This window comes from Typopeltis vanoorti, chromosome 11 (genome assembly GCF_054136105.1).
Source record: "Typopeltis vanoorti isolate ZY-2024b chromosome 11, IOZ_Tvanoo_1.0, whole genome shotgun sequence".
Classification (NCBI taxonomy): Eukaryota; Metazoa; Arthropoda; class Arachnida; order Uropygi; family Thelyphonidae; genus Typopeltis; species Typopeltis vanoorti.
This window is the reverse complement of record NC_143559.1, coordinates 37820019-37843588: the sequence shown is the minus strand read 5'-3', so window position 1 is coordinate 37843588 and position 23570 is coordinate 37820019. Positions and strand designations below refer to the sequence as shown.

At 34.7% G+C, this 23570-nt stretch overlaps 1 protein-coding gene across 1 annotated transcript in view; it reads left to right on the top strand.

The window, feature by feature from the left end:
• LOC150101447 (serine/threonine-protein kinase D1-like) overlaps window positions 1-23570 on the top strand; it is a 384746-nt gene that overhangs the window by 66839 nt on the left and 294337 nt on the right. Inside the window, exons 5-7 of the mRNA XM_090400796.1 lie at window positions 10704-10882; window positions 16632-16821; window positions 22038-22115. Of these exons, the coding sequence (XP_090256922.1) occupies window positions 10704-10882; window positions 16632-16821; window positions 22038-22115 (447 nt within the window). The remainder of the gene's footprint in view (window positions 1-10703; window positions 10883-16631; window positions 16822-22037; window positions 22116-23570) is intronic.

Genomic DNA, 23570 nt, shown 5'->3' with positions numbered 1-23570 from the left:
ATCCTCGATGAGTGCACGAGGGTAGTTCCATAAGTTTCTGTCTTGACTAACTTTTAGAGGTGATAGAAAGAAAACAACTGTTACTTTTCAACATAATCTCTCTTTACTTCAACACACTTTTTATATCTTTGAATTAACATTTCTAATCCCTTGAAAAAATATTTTTTACTCTTGTCTGCAAAATGTCCTAAAACTGCATCTTTCACTTAATTGTCAAATTTTCTTCCTGAAACATCTTTCTCAGTTTCGATCTGGGCTGTAGGGTGGGTATTCACTATCCTGGAAGGCACAGTCCTTCACTGCAGCCTTTGCAACAATAACCATATGGACTGGAGCATTGTAGTGAAGCAGGCAAACTCCATGACTCAGCACTCCCCATCTCTTCTCCTTTATGGCATCACACAGTTGTGCAGGAGTGAAGCATAATATTCTGCATTAATAGTGGTGTTCCTATTGGAGAAAGCTGTTCTTTGGCGAAAAACTTTATCACAGTGCACTACTCAATTTTTAACATTACAGCCACTAAGTGAGCCACGTGTTAGTCAAATGAGTGCCTCCAACTAATGATGCAGGTAGAGAGTTAAACTGGTACACTAAGCTTCCCATAAATGGTGCTATCTGTCACGCATGGTATTTTAAAATTGGCGCAAATTTTGTATGTCAGGCCTGAAACTTTTGGAACCTACCTCATACAGTATATATACTATGGAAGTACTACACGATTAAGTTTACATAATTGCTTATTTCCTATCAACAAACTTCCTCTAAATTAGTCTTTTACTTGTCAGCACTTAAATGTTCATTTTGGTCTTTTTAGACATTTCTAACTGAATCAGTCCTCCTAGATCTTGGTCTTCCTCTGGATCTTTTCCCCCCATTATCTTGCCATCAAACACCTGCTTTGTTATCTTTTCCTCTTCCATTCTGTTTAAGTGACCAATACCACCTTTTCCCTGTTTTTGACCATTTATTCTATCCTTTATCAATAAATGTTCTAAATGCCTTGTGCCCAATCTGTTTAAGTGCAAACCATCATTCTTGAAAAATTCCTTTTATCAAACTCGTTCGAGACATTCATAAAATGAATATTCAGTTTCATTTCTTTACAAAAGTTTTTACACAATCTTGACATTGCTCTATTTTCTGTAATCTCTCTTCTGTTTAATTCATCACTGTCGCATCTTGGTAGCACACTCATGATCTTTCCAGTCTCGCTCGTTGCATTCATTACTATCATCAAGTCTTTCTAATCCTGTCTCACAGAAAGTTTTTCATCATCTAGATCATTCATTCCCACAACTACAATAATCTCACTCACTTTGTCCCTCTGCAACTTCACAGCCTCAGTTATATCTTTAATTTTTGCCCCTCGATAACATGCTTTAATGATTCTACCATCTGTTACACTCTTAATTATGGAATCCCCATGCAGCACAATATCTTTTTTTCTTCCTTTTAATGTTCACTTCCCTTACACCCACTGCTGCTTGGTTTTGTCCCTGCTCTTCTCACACATTCTTTTATACATCATTCAGTAATCTCTGTACATGTGTTTATGTGTTTCTTCATTCCATGCACACATGCACTTAATCTGTTATTAAATAATCTATAAGGTTGGTTGATTGGTAGAGCCTCTGCTACTAATGGCTCAGTTAAGTAAGTTTGAGCGAGGTTAGTAGTTGGAAGGGGTCCAATCGTTCAGTGCTGTTAGCACACTCTCCCTCGATGAGTCTTTGGACTCCCTGGAGGTGTCACATAATAATAATCATTCTCATTCGTTGTCATCCTTAATCCCCTCTCCCCATACTTTCTGTCCCATAAAAAAAAAAGCATTAGAACATATTGGAATGCTGCAAGGTAAGCTACACAAATTGATTAGTTCAAAATTATAAAATACAGTTGACCCTTCAACCGCATTGTTTTGTTTTGTTCAAAAATCTGCATATAACTTTTGACTCTCAAAAAAACTTAACTACTAATAGTCTGCTATTGATCAGAAGCGTTACCAAAAATATAAACAGTCAATTAATGCATATGTTATATGTATTTTATACTGTATTCTTACAATAAAGTAAGCTAGAGAAAAAATCTTATTAAGCAAATTATAAGGAAATGAGAATACATTTACAGAAATATACTGTATTTATCGATACTGTAAGTTTACGTCGTCTGTTTACAAGATGAACCATATGTCTGTCAGTACCAAGATCAATATTGTCTTATATGATACAAAACACTGTAGATGTTATACATGTTACTAACACTAGATATCAAAAACGAAAGGATAATATGAAAAAGAAATTATTCATATTTATTATTGGGTATAACGATTCATTCATTGATAGCGAAGCAGCAATATGATTGCTTTATGGTAGCCTAGTGCAAATGATATGATTGCTTTGCAGTAGCCTAGCCTATACACTAATGAATGAATCGTTATAAAATTTTTTATGCTAATTATTTAACTAGTTAATAACAGTTAATTTTATGCAGTTATGATTTAATACTACATCTTTGCGTTTGTTTACATTTCTCTCGACTGCAAACGTACAGACCATGTACGGTCTGTAAGCGATGTGGTTTGTAAGTGTTTGTGTGTATGAGTGTGTAAGTTTTGAAATTGTAACTTTTTTATAATAGATTTGTGCATATTTTATGGTAGTTAATGATAAAATAGACTAGTATCTACCAATATTTATGCATTCATGACACACCTAACTTTTTCTTAATGTTTTCGATATTTGTAAGTTATGCGCTTTGTCTGCGAGGTTTTTCAAATTCTCGCAAATCTCCAAAAAATTTCAGAGTATATTTATTCAAAAAATCTGCATATAAAGTGGACCTGCGCAGTTCAAACCTGTGTTCTTTGAGGGTTAACTGCATGTTCCAGTCATTTAAAAATGTTAGTTCTTTTGTCCCAAGAGAACCTGTACAGCACAATTTACTTCACATTCCTCTATCAGTTATATTGGTGTAGGGTTGTATAAAGAAGGCATACTTCCTTATTAGACTGATCACATTTAACCCTTGAACTGCTGATTTTATGTTCTACTGACATTGTATCATGTGCTGAATTAATTTTGCAAAAAATTTATAAATAAAATCAATTAAAATTCTTACCTTAACTGAAGTAAGAAGTCCCAACAGCTAACGGAGACGACACGTCAGCCATTATACATGACTTCTTGCTTGCCACTTTCATGGAGTGCACATGCTCGTTGAGGAGTTTGATATGTGATTGACAGCTGACAAAGAGAGTGTTCAGTATCGAGGTAACGGAAACAACAAGAGAGCATTCGGGTATGAGAGAACAGAGGATAAACAAGAGGAGAGCTAATAGACACCATATTGTGACATCCCTGAAATCCCCGCAGTCACGTGGTTTATGCATCGTGCTGCATATGAATAGTTGCATCAGTTCAAATTTTTCTCTTTAGATGTCATACAAGGACAGAAACCCAAGCCAAATAAACTTCAATTGGTTGGCAATAGATGGAGGAACCTACCCGCAAAGTTTGAATATCTTACGATTCTTTCCATACTAAAAAATTGTCTGAATATGGGAGACGCGCCAACCATACATATATGGGCTCAGCAAAGCAGGCGTGTATTTCCAAGTCTGTGCTGAGAACGTATTATTATACGTTCTCAGCAGTTAAAGGGTTAAATGAGTATTACACATTGAAAGTTCAAATCAAGTTAGCTCGATCGTAGCAAGATCGCCATGTTTTCATCGCTCGAGTTAACTCGACCGTAGCAGTTAAAGGATTAAATGCGATGACTAAATGTTCACTTAAACTTGAAGCAGTAGATAAACTAGATGTATCATCATTATTTAGGACTTCTGGCCTGCGCTCTTCATTACTTAGTATAATGCCTCTGTGCATATATATGTTATTGTATCCTTTCTTTTAAGGTTACAGAGTTGTCAGCATTCATAGTGAAGAATTTATGGAGACAAAAAAACATGCACTGGAATAATTATTTTACTCATAATTAAGAAAATAACACTCGATGTTTTGACCTCTGTATTGAGGTCATCATCAGGAAAACATACATATGCACAGGACACAAGCTACATGACACTATGCAAAAGTAAGATAAATCTACTGTTTGGTGAAAAAATAAAATATTAAGAAATAAAATATATACAAAAATATAGATTAATTAACAAAATAACATAAACTTTTTATACATATCAATATAATATACAGATGATAGAGAAAAAAAAACTCTAAATAAATAAAAATAAAGTTTTATAGGAGAACTACATTAAACACATCTCTAAAACCCTCTTTTATTAAGGTTTTCTTGTGTTTGGGTTCTGCCACATTGTTCCAGATGCTATATGGGTTGCAAGTAGGTCCTCCAGATTCTTGGAATTTTTTTTCTGTATCATCTGTGTATTATTATACTGATATATATAAAAAGGTTATATTATTTTATTAACTTATATTTTTATATATATTTTATTATTATTTTTTCACCAGAGGTCAGGTTAGGGCAGACGATTAATAAAGCATTTAGATTTATCTTACTTTTGTGTTTTGTTTATCTTACTTTACTTTTATTTAATTATAAATAAAGTAATTACTCCATATGTTTTTTGACTTTATAAATTTCTTCACACATCTTATTATATTTTGTTCCCTGATGATAGCTGTTTGACTTTGCTGAAATGGTGGAAGTACACACATCTTCAAGACCCACCTTTCCTAATTGGGTTGTGGGGGCAACAGCTGCAAGAAGAACTTCCAATGGTCACGATCCTCTGCCACCAAGCTCAGGTGTTCTGGTGGGATTCCCAAATATGTCCACCCAAGGTTTTGGATATAATCTATCCAATGAGTCCTTGGCCTTCCATGTGGCCTCCCACCCTCTGGCTTGGCAAAGAGGGCCTGCTGAGGGAGCCTCTCTTGTGGCATTCTGACCAGGTGCCCATACCAACGTAACTGTGATCTCTCAACACGGAGAAGCAGCGATTGAGTATTGAGAGTTTCCGGAATTGCAGAGCTTCTGACTCTGTCGAGTCTTGTCAGCCCCACAACCCCTCGAAGGAACCTCATTTCAGCCTCTTGGATTCATGTCCGCATTCTTTCGGTCATTACCCAATTCTCATGACCATAGGTGAGGATGGAGACATAGACCGTTTTGAAGACAGCCAGCTTTGCCTTCTGGCTGAACTCCCGCTTCAATACTACCGAACGGCCAAGCTCCCGCAATATTGAGCTTGCTAAGCCAATTCGAGTATCTAGCTCTATGTCCCATTTTCCATCATTCGTGAATATGGACCCAAGGTATTTAAACTTCTCCACGTACATGTAGAGTGCACTGAGAAGGTTGTCTTGAGACCACAAATGTTTCAGTTTTGGCCACACTGATCTTCATTCCGATGTCTGCACAAATAGCTACAAACCTATCCAGGGTCCGCTGGAGGTCATCTGTGGAAGAGCTAAGCAGAACTAGGTCATCTGCAAAAAGCAGATGTCCAATGCAACATCTTCCAATTCTGACACACGCATTGCCTCAGCTGTGCCTATCAATCCAGTCCATAAATATTATGAAAAGGAGGGGTGACAGATCACACCCTTGGTGAAGGCCAATGGAGACTGTGAAAGGTTCAGGCTTTGTGCTGTTTACCCTGACACAAAACTCTGGGCATTCATACAGGTACTTGATGGCAGCTAATAGTTGGCCATCCACTCCATACTCCTGTACTACTTGCCAAAGCATATCCTGAGGAACCTGGTCATATGCCTTCTCCAAGTCCACAAAACATGTGTAGACATTCTTGGCATAATCCCAAGATTTCTCAAAGACTTGCCTTAAAGTGAAGATTTGGTCAGTTGTGCTTCTACCAGGACGAAAGCCACAATGTTCTTCATGGAACTTTGACTCAACTGTGCTCCTGCACTGTCTTTCCAAGCACCTAGCATACACTTTCCCAGGCAGGCTGAGCAGAGAGAGATGCCATGATAGTTACTGCAATCCTTCTGGTCTCCCTTCTTGAAGACTCGTATTATTATGCCTGTCTGCCATTGCTTTGGTGTAATGGTGGAAGTATAAATTAAATTTATTTTAATTAATATATTAGTCTATGCTATAATTTTCTTAAAATATACAGTTATGAATAGCCAATGTATAAGCCTTATCACCAGTGTGGATGTTAAATGTTTTTGTGTGTGTGTGTGTGTGTGTGTATGTGTATTTTATATTGACCCTATACATGAGAGGTTGAAAGACCTATAAACACATTATTACTGTGTGTGGGGTGCAGACGAGGACTGATAGAAGTTCGATGTTTTCTTTCTTTTTTTTTTTTTTTTTTTGTAGAGTTGAAGGTTGTAGTTGTTTGGGAATACTTGTTGAGGAAGGCTGTTCCAGAAGTGGATGGAATAAAAGAGGATGAATAGAAGCAGGTTTGGTGTGTTTGCAGCTGCTATTCTTGTATTAACAGATGCAACAGAAAGTGGAGCAATGATGGTGACTAGTTCACTGGAGCAGTGAGCATGGAATAGACACAATGCTGAAACATTGTGCTTGTAAGATGGAGATTGAAGTGAATTCTGTAAAAGAAGGATCAGTTGAGCCTAATTGCTTGTCTGTGAACAGCTTCAAGGATTTTAAGGGAAGTTTTAGGTGCACCACCTCAAAGATGTGAACATGGATGGACAGATGAATTTGGGATTTGTATATAGTTAAGAATTGGTTGACTGTAAAATAGGTTCTTCAATGAAATAGAATGCCAAGTTTCTTGGATGCTGAGGAGGCTATTGATGTGATGTGTTTATACCAGAAAGAACTGGAGTTAAACATTAGTCCAAGCAGAGAGATCTGATCTTGTCTGGTGATTTGTGTATTATTGATGATAGGTGACCTGAGAACTCTTTTGCATGAGGAAATGCAAGACTGTGTTGGTGACATTGAATATGACAAGGGGTTGTCTTTGTCCCCATTGAAGGATAGTATGTCGATCTGTGTATGTAGATCATTAGTATGCCTATCTCTAAGTTTTGGGAAGTGATTGTTTGTTAATTTTTTATATTTTTTTGAAAATTAATTATATATCTATTCCCACAACTATGAAATCTAATATTGTTTTCTCCTACTGTACTAATGCAGTTGAGATGTGATATTATACGCATGTTATATAACTCATTCATGTATTGAGGATTGCAATACAATATGCAGATGACCAGCCATTATTATGAAATACTGAAACAGGACTAAATATCTGTTGAACAGATTACATTACCAGAGTCCTGTATCAATTATGGAATGAAAATTAACATGAGAAAAACAAAGGTAATCAAAGTAGCAAGGAAAGAAGCAGGCAAATATGGATATCAGAATAAATGGGGCAAAATTTAATCGAGTAAAGACATTTAAGTATCTAAGAAGTGTGATTATCAGTGATGGAAGATGTAAAAGATGTCTTTAATAGAAAATGGAATTTATTCAGAAGTAAAATGGACAGAAACCTAAAGAAAAGACTAATAAAATGTTGTGTGGAGTGTTGCCCTCTATGTGGCTGAAACTTGGACATTGAAGAAAGAAGAAATTAAGATTTTGGAAAGCTTTGAGATGTGGATTTGGAGAAGGATGGAAAAAATCAAATGAACAGATAAAATAACTAATGAAGAGAAGAGGTCTTAAAAAGAGTAGAAGAAGAAAGAAATTTGTTAAAGAGGATAAAAAGAAGAAAGGGAAACTGGATCAGACATATTCTGAGAGGAATTGGAGTCATCAGAGATGCCATCGAAGGAAAAATAGACAGAAAAAGACCCAGAGGAAGAGTAAGGAAAACAATGCTAGATGACAAGCTGAATGGAGACAGGTACACAACTTTGAAAGAGAAGGCTCAGAACAGAAGAGAGTGAAGGAAAATTTTTGCTACTAAGAGAAGAACCTGCTCATTTGCAGATTACTTATGAAGTTTTTCTACCTTCTCCCTGAAGGAAACTCATGACATATTGAGTGAAGTATAGGAATAATAAATTATATTTAGTTTTCTCTTATCTGTGTGATGCCATTATTTAAAAATTATATTAAGTATATTATATCATTGGGACTTCTGTACCTTTTATTAACTGTTTATCTTCACAAGTTTTGCATCAGCAAACCATTTGTCCCCATAGATATTCTCCTCAAATATTATATGTAAGTGACCCAGTACAAAGTTTTGTGACAAATCCTTGGGCACCTGCATTCTCCTGAATTGTATGCTACCATATACTAATATTTCAAAGTCTATCTGTCCGTCTGTGAACCTTATTATTATCCATGTTAACTGTTTCATTTCATTGATGAATATGATACTGGCAGATGTATTGATAGATTATGGCTACACCATGTAGTATTCCATCAAATGCTTTTTATAAGCCAGAATTATCATAGTGTAGCCATCATTTATCCATTCCAGTTGTCACTTGATTATAGAAAGAAATTACCATTATACACCAAACCATGTTATTCCACCATAGAGTATCGTATCATATCCTTGTCCACATTGCTGAATTGTGCCTTTCATCAATCTCTCCAGTACCTTAATCATCACTCCTGAAAAACGGATTGTTCTGTAATTGCGACCTTTGCCTTGGTGCTTTCTTTATAGACTTGAACTATTTCATTATCTTTCCTCTTTCTTGGGAACTTACCAGAGCTGAACTTTATAAATATCCCGGTCAGATGTACTGCCATCTCCCTTGTACTCATGGTAGTTATATTTACATTGAGATTTTGCAATATCCTTAAACACTTTCTGTTAACATATCTAATTTTACATTGGTCACATCTGGCACTGCCTATATCCACCTGGATCGTTTCCCTTGCAAGTGATTACTTAGGAACCTAACTGTTTGATTTGCTTCTGTCACCTTCCATCATACTTGTGAAGTTATTCTTCTATAGTTATTGATTAAGGTTACACCATGTGATATCTTGTCAAATGCTTTTTCTTAGTCCAGCATTATCATGGTGTAACTATAATTTATTCAATTCAGTTGTCACTTTATTATAGAAAGTAAATTACTAGTATATAACAAACATGCTTAGCCACCTCCAAGGGGTCAAAACTTTATGATCGCCTCTTCCAAGTTGGAGGCAAAGTGTTTACCTTGATTATGGTCAGATCTCGAGATGCTCTCTCCATGATCCATTACCTGGGTCCTCACCTCCCATGCTGTTTTAGGTAACTGACTCTCAGTAGCTGCACAAATTATATTTTTTTCTGCTTCCTTTTCCCCTCCATTTTGTCCCCATAGTTGAATTCCCCAACTAATAATTGCTTGTCCTGTGCTGATTGAACCAATGTATTGATACCTGTCATGTGCATCACCCTTTGCTCTCTGGTCTGTAGCAGCAATAAACTGTATGCTGTCTTATTTGCTTTTCTCTCACTAGATAACCTCTAATGCACTGTTTTCTGTCCCTCCCCACCAAAGTTATCTTTTTGGCAGTGATTCTTTTGCTATTGTTAGCAGTACCTCGTCTCTCACCATTCCTGTTCATCCTCTGTCTTCCCTGAAAATGATCACTCCAAAACAATGGATCAAAATAATTTTCTTCAGTGTAAAACAAAATGTGGAATGTCAAACATTGATTATGACACTATGCATGACTTTAAATGTGGGGTTATATGAGATGTTAGGAAGTTGCTGAACATCCACTATTAGAATGGTACATTGTATGTTGACTGTGGATTTTTTTATTTTTATTTTTGTCGGGGAGGGGAGGGGTATTTTGAGGATATTGTTTCTGATTAGGCAAGCTGGCTGAGATTTAGTTGAATATCAATATTTGTACACCTTGGCTGTTTGGACAATTTGTAGCCAAGGGTGATTGATATATGACCCTTCTTTGTTAATATATGTATTATTTTTTTCTGGATTTGCATTTGGCTCTTCTCATATTTTTGATTTTCATTTCTAATATATTTGTCTTTATTCAATAGCCTTATGAGCAAATTTCAAAAAAATAAATAAATAAAAATAAATAAAATGGCAATATCCATCCTCTGTTCTTAACTGAGAAAAGCTTGATCTATGAAGCTTAGTTAATACTGTTTTTTTATTTACGTATCATTTTATCTTACTTTCATTTTTAACTTAGATCACTATTTATTATATTCTAGTATTAAGAGCCTCCATCAGTTGATATAGACAAAGACCTTTGGTCAGAAAGATCTGGGTTTTTGATTCTCGTCAATGATGTGAGGAACCTTTATCTGGTCTCTTTTGACTAAAGGTGAGTCAGCCAGTCTTATTCACAGGTGGAGGGTTTTTTCACCTGGAAATTCAAGTTTTTCATCCCTCAAAATAGGCAAACCGGCCCCTGAACACACGGATCTACAGTCACGAGTGCTTGTCCTTAGGGGATGCAGCAGAGGAGTGACAAGCCAGCTGCATTAATTCATCATAAACCCCCTTATTAGGGGACTTGACCCATCCTAAGGGACAGATGAGAAGGGAAGGAAGTATTATTTTTTATCTTTACTTTATTTGACATTACTCAGCTACTCTCTTGAAGTAGTTTAAAACAAAAGTTGACTTGCGTGGTCATTTTTAATAAGACAAAGGAGCTTTTTCCTAATAATTATTATATTAACACACACAAAAAAGTAATTTCTACATACTTTTAATAAGATATTCAATTGTTAAAAAATTTATGTACTAAAATTTAAATTAACCACATTTATTTCTTAGGCTGTGGCTTAAACTTTCACAAGCGATGTGCATATAAGATTCCCAATAATTGTACCCATGCACGCCGTCGGAGATCTTCTACGTATCTTTTTCCTCCAAGTCCAACAGACACTTCGCATCCAACACTTGATAGTTCAATTACTGACATTGGTTTTGGTTCAGTGAGTAGTAATTCAGATGTTATGAAATTTTTGTAATTCTTATACATTGATTTATATGATATAGAAATAAATTCTACTTGCAACCTATTTGTCAGTTATTTCTGTGATCAGAATGTTATGTTTTTTTTTTTTTTAGTAAACATTTTTTTCAGTGTCTGATGTTTTGCTTTTTCCTATTTTATTCCTTGTTTGATTCATTAATATTCCTTAACTTTAAATTGGCATAAATCCTAATGGCTCTCCCAGATTTTTTCATTTTAGAAAGTCTGCATTAGAGGATGGGGAGAATTTATTAATTTACCAGAAGGTAAACAAACAGATTTTTATGTTGAGCCCCTACACAAGAGGTTGGTTGATCAACCTATAGTACATTAGTACTATGTATGGGTAGTGGGTTGGGAAAGGAGGAAGTTGTTCACATTTGATTTAAATTACTGTATATTATATTCCTTGGGAAACCCAACAGGGGGAAGACTGTTCCACAGTACAGTAGTTGCAAGGATGAAGGAGGAAGACAAGAAACTTGATCTGTAGGTTTCAAGGTACACTGTGAAGGGATGTTGAGCAGCAGCTGTACGTGTTCCGACATGCTTAGTACTAAGTGGGAGGAATTATTCATGCTATTTCAGATGAACATTTCCCGTGGAAATATTTGTAGAATACATGAATTGCAGAAACCAAATGTCTGTGCAAAAGTGGGGTAGAGTGAGTTGGTAAGAGATGGGTCATTAATAAGTCTAATTGCTCTCTGTATTGAGTCAAGCATTTTGAGAGAGCTTTTGGGGATCCCACCCTATATGTGAGAGCAGTATTCAATAGCTGGGAAGATTTGTGATTTGTATAAGGTTAACATTTGTTCGGGGGAGAAGTAACATCTTGAGCAAAAGAGAAATTCTAGTTTTTTAAGAAGTTGAGGATGCAATGGTTGTGATGTGTTTATGTCAGGGGAGAGGCTTGATGTCATGGTAATTCCAAGAAGAGAAATCTCATTGTCTGGAAATATGGGTGTTGTCAAAAATAATACTGGGAGAAAATGGTTCTTTTTTATGAGAAATAAGACTGTACTGGGTTTTATTAGCATTGAAATTCACTGGGTTATCTGAACCCCATTGGAGGATGGCTTGGAGATCAGAATTGAGACCAGTGGTGGTTGATGTTCTGTAGGTTGAGATGAGTTGTGTAGAGTAAGGTTTATCAAATAAAAGGGAGGAGTGCAATGTGCTGTCATCTACAAAACTGTGTATTGGGTTGGAGTGGAGGTCAACTGAAGTAGGTGATCGATATATAGCAGGAAGAAAGTTGGTGAGAGGACAGAACCTTGTGGAACCCTGGCATTAGTTGAATTGTGAGAGGATAAGGGACCATCCACCACCACATATAGTGTGCATCCTGACAAAAAGCTGGCAATCCAACTACAGAAGTCTCGAGACAGACCAAACGATGACAGCTTGATTACACCAGACCCAGTAAAACATCTTGGAGATATCAAGTGCAACTACTTGAGATTTGTCAAACTTCTGCATGGCATTTGTCCAGAGTATCTGGACAAAAGTCAGTTTGGCATCTGGAATGGTTGGGGAACATTTACCATTGCCAATTATGCATGCATTGGAAATGAAGTGTGAGCCCAGGAGATTGGCTTTTTCTGTAGGTGATGATGCAATAGAGCCACCTGGATATGATGAGGCAGGAATAGTGTTGGGTAGAAGCTTTTTAGGGTTAGATATCAAGGGATGGCAGCACTTGTTTGCTAGTAGCTTCATTGGTTGCTGCTTATAATTAATGATAGTCTTATATATGTATGTATATATATATATATATATAAAATATTTGCTTTATAACAATATAGCATTTGACCCCTTATGGAATCCTTATTGTTCATCGTTATAATTTCGTCTTGTTCTGATTCTTCTTTAATAGTTTTTGTACATATTTTTAGAGTAGTGCACAAGCTTATTCCTCAGTAGTTCTTAGGTTCAGATTTTTTTTCTCCTTTTTAAATATTGGTATCGTAATGTTCATTCTCTATTCATTTGGAATTTGCCTGTTCTTAAAGATATGTTTAATTACATTGTTCATGTTTTCAGTAATTTCTTTACCTCCATATTTTTGCATTTCATTATGAATTCCATCAATTCCAGCTGATTTCCTATCAATTTTGAAATAACTTCTACTGAAATTTTGGTTATTTTGATTTCATCCTTGTTTTTTGATTGTAGTATTTCAGGCATTTTTATTTCTTCATTTTCATATTATTTGATGAAATCAAGAGTGGCTGGAAAAGTGGTTAGGATTTCTGTTTTTCTGGTAGGCATGTGAATTTTGCAAAATTGTGCAATAGCAAGTGTTTTAGCATCTCCACCTGTTGGATCTTTGCATTTGGGAAGATGACTTTGTGTTAGAAAAAGTTGAGATGCAAATGATGAATCTTTAAAGAAAGGAAATCAGTAAGCTCCATATAGTTAGAATTCCCATCTATCATTCTGTTAATGGAGAATGATAGATGGTAGACGAATTTGATAAATGGGGCAGAAGGATTTTAAGCAGAGTGGGATAATGACTGAACACCTTTAAGTCAGAATCCTGTCTAGCCACTGCAATAATACTGTTTATGCCTTGCGTACTGAAATGCAGCACGAGCTGGAGTTGCTTTCTTAGTGTTATGGTACCTTTCATGACGAGGCCACTAAAATGGAAGCATTAAGGCAGCCATTGAAACTCTGTGGCTGCTGCTGCTTCCTACACCACATAATTCATTTCAGATGTGATGTGTGGGCACCAAATCATCCACAGATGATCTAGGCATTGGTCTGGGTGTCATGCTTAGGAGAGCAGTCATCATACTGTGATCTGTTGAGACTAGAGATTCCACGTTAAACTCTTTGATCTGGTATATAAGAGTGAATAACAAATATGCATAAATGACGTTACTCACTTCCTGCATTAACCAGGATTAACCTGGTTAATGCAGGAAGTAAGTAGCCTGTACTATGGATAGAACACAAGAAAAGATGGTCAAATTTTTTCGATTGCATTTCTGCAGTTCAAATGTTGAATAGATTGTTGATCACCCAATTTTGGATTGTTATTTACTGCAATCTAACTGATACCTCTGATACAGCATATCACTTAAGAAGTGTAGCTCATGAACAAGGGCTCATCCAAAGTTATTATTACAAAAAAAAAAAAGGGGGGGGGGGAAGTAGAGATTATATGCATATAAAATAAAAACACTAAAAATGTTCCATAAAATTTATGTAAATTGAAATATGCATTTTATGCTATAGTTGTATCAAATAAAAATCCAAACTAATATGGTTCCATTTCAAGAAGGGGAAAAAAACCTCTGTAGACAAAGTATTACATGATTTTTTTAAGTTTTTTTGGGGTTTATTAGTTTTGATTATTTTTAGCTAGCATTATTTATGTATTTACATTTTTTATATGTAGCTGTTATAGTTCGCCCACCATTTGTAGATCTCTCCTTGGCATTTTGCCAAGAATAGTCGATTTATGCTGAAGGGGAAAAAGAAATGAAGGATGTACGAATTAGTTGCCAAAATGCGAAATCACGTGCTTTCTTGTCTGTCACTGTACTAGTACTAGCTTGATTTTTGTTGTTGCTTTTTTTTTTTTGTATTATTTTTTTATTATTAATTTGTATGATGGATCCAGTACAGTCAACAAGTTCTGTTGTTAAACGTTTCAGTAGCTCTTGCAAAAGAATATTGAATAATGTGCTGACATTCTGCAAAAAAGAATTGTCTCCTTGTTCCCCCTTTCCAAGTCATAAAACGTGCAAGTGCAATTGCGGGCGTATCGGGGTCGACTGTTAAAAGAATTCGTGGGGAATCAAAAGGTGAAGGTAAGCCAAAATTTAAATCTCCTAAAAAAAAAAGCTGCAGAGTAAAGAAAACCATCGAAACCGTAGCTTTGAATGATTTTAATATAGACGTTATAAGAAGAACTATTCACGAATTTTACGTGGTCGAGAAAAGAGTGCGAACTGTTCCGAAATAGATTTTCCTGTGCTTAAAGAAAAAATTAATTTTCCTTGGAAAAGAGAAACTTTAAGGAAAATACTTCATGAAATTGGATTTTGTTTTAAAAAGTCCCAGAATAAAAGGAAACTTATCATGGAGCGAAGTGACATTGTTTTATCTAGAATGCAGTATTTTAAGGAAAATACTTCATGAAACTTTAAGGAAAATACTTCATGAAATTGGATTTTGTTTTAAAAAGTCCCAGAATAAAAGGAAACTTATCATGGAGCGAAGTGACATTGTTTTATCTAGAATGCAGTATTTGAGAGCGATAAGACATTTCAGGGAGGAGAAAAAACCGATTGTGTATCTAGATGAAACTTGGATTGATAGTAATTTAACTTATGGAAAATGTTGGCAGTCTAAAGAAGAATGTGGAGTGCTACAAACCGGAAATGCCTTGCGGCACATAATAATTTTGTGTGCGGGTGGAGAAATGGGGTTTTTTACCAAATTCAAACTTACTATACAAAGCCAATTACCATAGGCAAATGAATTTTACGATCTTCGAAAGTGGGCAGAAGAAAAACTGATTCTAAACCTTCCTAAAAATGCTGTTGTTATAATTGATAATGCTTCATATCACTCTATTCGATCAAACAAAGTTCCAAATTGGTTTAATAAGAAGCAAGTTCTTATGGATTGGCTCTCTGCAAATAACATTTCTCATTCCCCAGATATGCGAAAAATTGAATTGCTTAATTTGGTCAAAAGAAACTCGCCCATAACTAAACTATTTAAATTCGACACGATGCTCAAAGAGCATGGATTTCTAGCTTTGAGGCTACCATCATGTCATTGCGATATTAATACTATTGAGTATGTTTGGGCAGAAGTGAAAAGTTTCATTCGCCATCGCAATGTAACTGGAGATATTGACATGTTGAAACTTTTTAAGCTTTCAGAACAGGTGATTGAAAGTATTACAGTTCAAAACTGGGGAAAATATTGCTTTCATGTCACCTCATTGGAAAATATGTATTGGAACAGAGACGGAATTATCGAAGAATTATGCAAACCTTTGGTTATCAGTTTAAGCGAAAGTGATGGCGATTCGGACACTGATTCAGATGACTATGAAGATTAAAAGGATTTGATAATGGTATTTTTTTCCAACCTTTTTTTTGCATGGGTTTGTTAAAAGAGTCGCAACAAGTCATAAATAATTAATCGGTTTAGGACATTAAAGTGTCTCAGTTCTCTCAACTGTAAATTTAGAATATCTAAGTTCATTTGAAAAAATTTCTGTTTTTCTGTATAATTATTTTTATTTTATAGAAAACTTTCTTAAAAATAAACTTAGTTAAATATTTGTTTTATGCTATACCTTTTTTAATTTTGTTAATACTCTATGTACATTTTTCCAACTGTTATACAAGCAAAATAGTTACACTTTAAAAACTACATTGTTTGTAAAAGAAAAGCTAAATTTTCCGACCTGTAATAATAAACAAACACATCCCAGGAGACAGATTGATTACCCTATTATCGGAATGGATTCTCCTTTTTCTGACATGTGCAGGAGTGTCGAGGGACCTCTAATCGGTGGGCGAACTATATTAATTCTGTCAAGAGCTATTTTTGATGTCATTAATTTTGAAAGATAAGAAACATAATTCATTTTAAATAAGTTGCTCTTATTGAAAATGTTGATCCATATGTAATTTGTTAAATTGTGTTTACATTTGTGAAATACCATTTCTCTTTTTTTAAATATTTTTTAGTTGTCACCGTCTTCTCCATCAAGAGATAGATGGTCTTTCAGTGGGAGGCCACCTTGGGTGGAAAAAGAAATGGCATATCGCATTCGAGTACCTCATAGGTTTGAAGTGCATTCCTATACAAGGCCTACTGTATGTCAGTATTGTAAAAAATTGTTGAAAGGAATTATTCGACAAGGGCTGCAGTGCAAAGGTGATGGTGTAAATATATTTCTATGCTAAGATATCGTGTGTGTGTGTGTGTGTGTGTGTGAGAGTGACAGATCTCTCCTTAACCCAAAGGTGGTGTTGGTGGGTGAGAATGACATGCCTGGTATTTATTTCAATAATGAAATACAGTAAGCTAGCATACTTAAATAATTATAATACCAGATTAAACTCACATAATATATTTGTGTGTGTGTGTGTGAGTGACAGATCTCTCCTTAACCCAAAGGTGGTGTTGGTGGGTGTGAATGACATGCCTGGTATTTATTTCAATAATGAAATACAGTAAGCTAGCATACTTAAATAATTATAATACCAGATAAAACTCACATAATATATTTTATTAGCATAGAATTTTCACCTAATTATCCTAAGCATGGTCAGTACAAGAACACACAAAGGCAATTGAACATTAACAGATAATTCTAAAAAAGTGCCACCTAAGTAGTTAATGTAAGATAACTAAAAAGGTCAGTAAATTTAAACTTATTTATTTAAAGAAAAAAAAAAAATGTATATTTTGACAAAATAAAGTTAGGAAAGATTAGATAATTTAAAAAGCACTGTCTCCCACAAAGGGGATAGACATAGACCATCAGGTCTGTTAAAGTTAGGAGAATGAAGTAAAGTTGCACATGATTCTAGGGTATGCTGCATTATCCAAACTATGACAATGATGAAAAGTGTTCCAGGCATGACACAACCTTGCTTAACACCAGTTTTGATGTAAAAACTTTCGGAAGCTGTTCCATTTAATAGAATTTGTCCTTTACTTCCATCATACAAATCTTTTATATTATTATTTTGTCAGGAAATCCATTAATTTTCAGGATTTTCCATAGACATTCTCTGTCTATGCTGTCGAAAGCTTTGGCAAAATCAATAAAACTGAGATACATAGTTGAATTTAGTTCAACACTCTGTTCAATTATGTTTCTAAGAATAAAAATTTGATTCATTGTGCTTCTTCCATTTCTAAAGCCTGCTTGTTCTATTCTCAGAATTTTCTCACTGCTATTTTTTATTCTGCTTATTATGATTATAGTGAAGATTTTTGATGGTACTGACAACAGGCTGATTCCTCTCCAATTGGTGCATTCTGTAAGATCACCTTTTTTTGGAATTTTGACTATTAATCCAGGAATGTGTTAGCAGAGCTAATCTCAGGTAGTATGGTCACTTAAACGGAATGGGAGAGGAAAGATTTACAAAACAAGTGTTCTCCCAGGTTGGCAGGAAAAAGACCAGAGGAAGACCAAGATATAGGTGGATTGATATGGTAATAAGTGCCTTAGAAGATAGAAATATAAGATCTGACAATGTTTGAGTCTTGATAGGTAACAAATTGATTTGGAGGAAAATCGTAGATAGGAAGTTAGTAATGATGTAAATTTTTCATAGTACTATCATATCCTGTACACACTTTGAGGGTAAACGTCAGGAATTTGATTATGATGATGATGATATTTAACACAGTTGTATAACTTAGTCACCCTTATGCGTAGATTTGCACCATTCCTCCCATCGTGATCTGCTTTCTCTTATTTTCTGCATTAGATCTCATGCTAATAAATTTCTGCATACTCTTAATACTAAATGCATTCATGTCCAGGCAATTCCTTATAAATCTGTTCTTCCCTCACACTCACTCTGCTCATCCTAAAACTCACAACCATTCCTTCTACACGTCTGTGCATCAAGCTGTTTGTAAACATAGCCCATTCTTTTGTTATCAGGATATCATAGCACCATTCTTAATTTAGTGCGATCGTATCCTGATAATAGACTACAGATTTTTACTCTCTCACTCTTCATTCTCAATTCTTTCATATCTTCTCATACTGTATTTATCACTAGTTACATCATTTGCACCATGAAGAACTACCATGTCTTATCTCGCTCTTGTTTTTAAATTGCATTCATTATATTTTTGATTTTTGCACCCAGAAAACTCAGTGATAACATGACCATCAATAGTATGTTTCATAAATGAACCATCATACCATATAACATCCTTTTTTTATATTCTCCTTACTTTATTGTCATTATGCAATAATATCTTTGCTGCTTCAGTGTTTTGCCTTTCCATTAACTGCTTAACCTTGTCTTTCCTATGCTTCTTTAAATACTTCTTGACTTTTTCTAATTCTCTTGTCTTCTAATAACACAGGCCTGCGATGGAAAAGTTGTCTGATAAGTAATAATTGATTCTTATAGATTTTTAGGTGCTGAGTTCAGAAAAAATAGTACAAAAAATTCTATCACCCACCAATTTTACACAATTTTTAATTTTGTTTTTATTATTAGTAGTAATATTTGGATTTAAATTCAGCGTATTGGTATTTGTTTTCATTCTCCTTTATTTACAGCTAATTAGTTTATAAGTGCTTTTTTTGAAGTGCCTTTTTATGGTAAATAAAGAAATGTCCACGAAACTTCTCATTCTTAAGATAGGAGATTGAAGGAGGAATGTAGATAAAAGGTTTAGATATAGAGAAAGAGATTTTCTTCCTTACTTTTCAGAGGAAGGTGATTTAGTTTACTGTAGCGATACTCCCGGACTGATGAGCAAATTCAACGTAAAATATGAAGCCATCAATTGGAGGTTGTTTATCGATTCCTGAAAAAGAAACCTCAAAGCTGTGCTTCTCCATAATTACAATAAGTATGCTTCAGTACCAGTAGCACATTCTGTGCATTTGAAAGAACAATACGAAAATTTAGTCTTCATTCTCAGCAAGCTTAAGTACAATGATCATGGATGGACAGTTTGCGGTGATCTTAAAGTCATATCTATGATTTTGGGACAAAGAGGATACAACAAATACTCATGCTTTTTGTGCAAGTGGGAGAGCTGAGATCAAGAGCAACATTGGATCAAGAAGGAATGCCAGAAAGAGTCGCATTAGAACCTGGAAGTAAAAAAGTAAAAATGTGTTACATGAAACTTTGGTTGCTCAGTTAAAATCCCCCCCCCCCCGCCTCACATAAAGCTGGGATTGATGATGCAATTTGTCAAGGCTTTGTCGAAAGAAGGAGAGTGTTTTAAACACATCTGTGCATAAATTTCCAGGATTATCTACAGCAAAATTGAAAGAATGTATTTTTATTGGTCCGGACATGAGGAAACTTATGAAGGATAAACTGCTGAAAAAGAAGTGTGGAAAGCTTTGAAAGAGGTAGTGACCAAATTTTTAGGAAATCACAAGGACCCCAACTATAAAATGATTGTGTAAGACATGCTACAGAAATTCAAGGATTTAGGATGCTCCATGAGTTTAAAAGTGCACTTTCTCAACTATCATTTAGACTACTTTCCTGAGAATCTAGGAACTGTCAGCAAAGAGCAAGCAGAGTGATTCCACCAAGACATCAAGGAGATGGAAAGAAGGTATCAGGGCAGATGGAATGTCAACATGATGGCAGACTATTGCTGGATGTTGCACAGAGACGACCCGGGAAAAGAATTTCACAGAAAAAGTTCAAAAAGAAACTTTGAAGGAAAAAGAAAAAGACACCAAAACGAAATATAAAGTATGTACTAAAGATTAAAAAAAAATGTTTCCAATGCTTTCATTACAAAAATGTTTACAGAAAATTTTTAAGTACTGTTATTTTATTTAATATAATTAGTTTTAAAGCTTACGTGATAGAGAAAAATGGAAGAGATATTTGAAATCAGCGTTCAAAAATAAATCAGAAACAGTTAATAATTTCCAGACAACTTTTCATGACTCGAATTTGGCAGGCCTGTGTAATTTGTTTTAGTCTTTAGATTTTTAAAGTTAATTCATTTTCATTATCCTCATTTGTTTCAATATTGGCGTGTGTGTTTTCACTGGGGTAAGCCTTGTTTTCAACTTTCGCTATTCAGGTTATCATCCCTTTTTTTATTCGTGATCTCTTCTTGTGCATTATGGCACCATTTTGATACTTAATATTGCATTATCTCAATAAATATATTAATAAATATATCAAATATAATAAATTTTTGTAAAGATTTAATATTCTACTAAAATCGGTTCATATATACTATCACGCTTGAGTACAGATAAATGGACAAACAAATCTAATAAGTGCTCATACATTTTTGAAATACACTTAAAAAGTGTAATTATATATACATACAAGACTTAGTAACCTTTAGAAATCATTCAGCACTAGTTTCAATATCGATGCTTAGTATCAACCAGCGAAGGTCAGGCAAATCTTATTTTAAACACAATATTTTGTAAAAAGAATTTGAAACAAGATGAGTTAGTATAAAGTGTTTTCATTATTGCAATGAAGTTTTTTGATCTTTCTACTTGGTTGGTCCTGGTAAGAGCACTTTTTTATCACTTATATATATATATATATATATTTATTTATTTACAGAGTAATTGACTCGGTTTAATGACATGTTTAAAATGATTAACTGACTTAAACACCAAGAAAAAATATAAGAGATTTAATAAGGTTTCACTATTAGTTTCATCGGAAATGCTGACTTCATCAGGTGAATACAGTACCAGAGAGTAAACAACATCTTAAAAATATATTGTACTTTAGACAAGCACAGAGTTTATAACAAGTAGTAGTTGTGTTTGAAATTGAGTTCTGGTGTGAATGATATCATGAGTATTCCAAAATTGGATTACAGCTCTGCTCTATGTGAATCAGGTAGGCTGTAACTGAGATTGCTGTTTAGATGGGTAGGGTCGAGAGCTATTTCTTTGGATTGTCACGCATGTAACCACAGTAATAAGATTTTTTATTAAGTAAATATTTCATCCTGAGTATCATAGGACATCGTCAGTACAGTTAATTCAAACAATACAATAAGAATAACTAGATAATTTAGATACTGTAGATATTTTTGCTTAGCATAGCAATTGCAAAAACGTTTAATTTTCTCATCCTTGTCCAAACACAAGCAGAAATTTGCTTGAGAACATACTTCAGTTGTTAACCATTTTCAGTGATTTATAAATTACCTCCATTTAGCCATAAATGTCATTCTCTGGCTCTGGTAAAAAATGTTTCATTATTATGAAAATTGCAGTCATTGTCAGATTTTTTTTTTTTTTTTCATATTTTTAGTAGACTTGGGTATTGCATCATATTTTGAAACTTTATGTTAGCATGCTATTAATACAATTATGCATAACTAATCAAGGAAGTTTGGCATCTAGTATTTATGAATTTAATATATTTTTACAGATTGTAAATTTAATGTGCATAAAAGATGTGTTGAAAAAATTCCCATGGACTGCACTGGGGAGGCACCTAAGGAATGGGGTAAGTATTCTTCTCCTCTCTAAATAATATATCAATATAAATATATTTTATCTCAGTCAGAAACAAATGATTATAACAATGATATAATAGATTATACCATCTGTTATGAGAGAAAGTAAACTTACCTGAAGATTTATGTTGATCATAGGAAGTTATCACTTTATTTTTATTTCAGATATATATAGATATATAGATGTATGGGTGGACTGTTTATTCAAACTTTAAAAGCAGTTTCTGCCACTTTGGTAGTCTCCTTCCAAAGAAGCGAGTATGGCTTCTCATTGGAGAAATTATTCTCAGTATATCGGATCTAAATTTTTGTGTGTGTGTGTGTATCAGAGATTCTTTGTTCATAAGGTGGTTATCTAAGCAATCAGATATATTAGATGTTTCTGAGAGGTAGATCTTGTTAAAAGAAGAGCTTTCTGAAGAGATTAGAATTGAGTTATCCACTACTTAACCATTTTATCTTCATTGGCTGTTTGATCAACATATTGATGACATCAGTTGGTAAGAACTTGTTTTTTTATGTCGAGGATGTGCAATAATAAATGTCAACATATATTTTTAATCTTCATGTTTCCTTGAACAAGACAATTTCTCATCTTGAGACAGGCTGCTAACTTAGTTTCTTGATAAATGAGTAATAAGATATGCTGCAATAAAGAAAAAACAGAAATTGAATTGTTGAGGGTAGGAATTAGACGGAATGATTCAATCACTACTGTTCAATATTTTATTATTATTATTATTGCACCCTCCATGGAGTTGGCAGAATCATTGTGGGAGGCTCATTCAACTGATAACATATTTATCATACCGTATCTTAAAATTCTTAACACTCCTTGCATTAGCAGCACATTCTGGTAATGCATTCATTCCATTCACTGACAATTCTCCATGTAAAAAACTACTCCTTACATCCTTCTTCACCACACTCTTACATGACTTTCAGAGATGACCTCTGGTTTTTCCCCTCTTGCCTTCTACTCTTTTTATAATCTTATCTGGATTAGTCTGATAAAATCCTCTCACTAATTTAAATGTTTCTATTCTATCACCTCTTTTCCTCCTATCCACTAAACTCTTCAATCTACATTTCTTCAACCTTTCTCCATAGCCAGCATTCTAAAGTCCCGCTATTGTCTTAGTCACTTGTTTCTGGACCCTCTCCAATGATTCCACATCAACCTGAAAACCAGGTGACCAGATATGAGCACAGTAGTCCAAGTGTGGTCTGACCAGTGCTCTATATAATGGCACAACCACTTCCTTATCCCTACATGTTAGAGTATTTCTTATCATAGCAGCACCACTAACTGAAGATCCTCAGTCAGTCCACATTATAAATTGTTTACAAACAAGTTAAACAGTAGGGGGGGCCCGAGTACAGAACCCTAGGGCATGCCACTGGTTACCCTTCTTTTTTGAGATACTGCTTCATCATACACAACC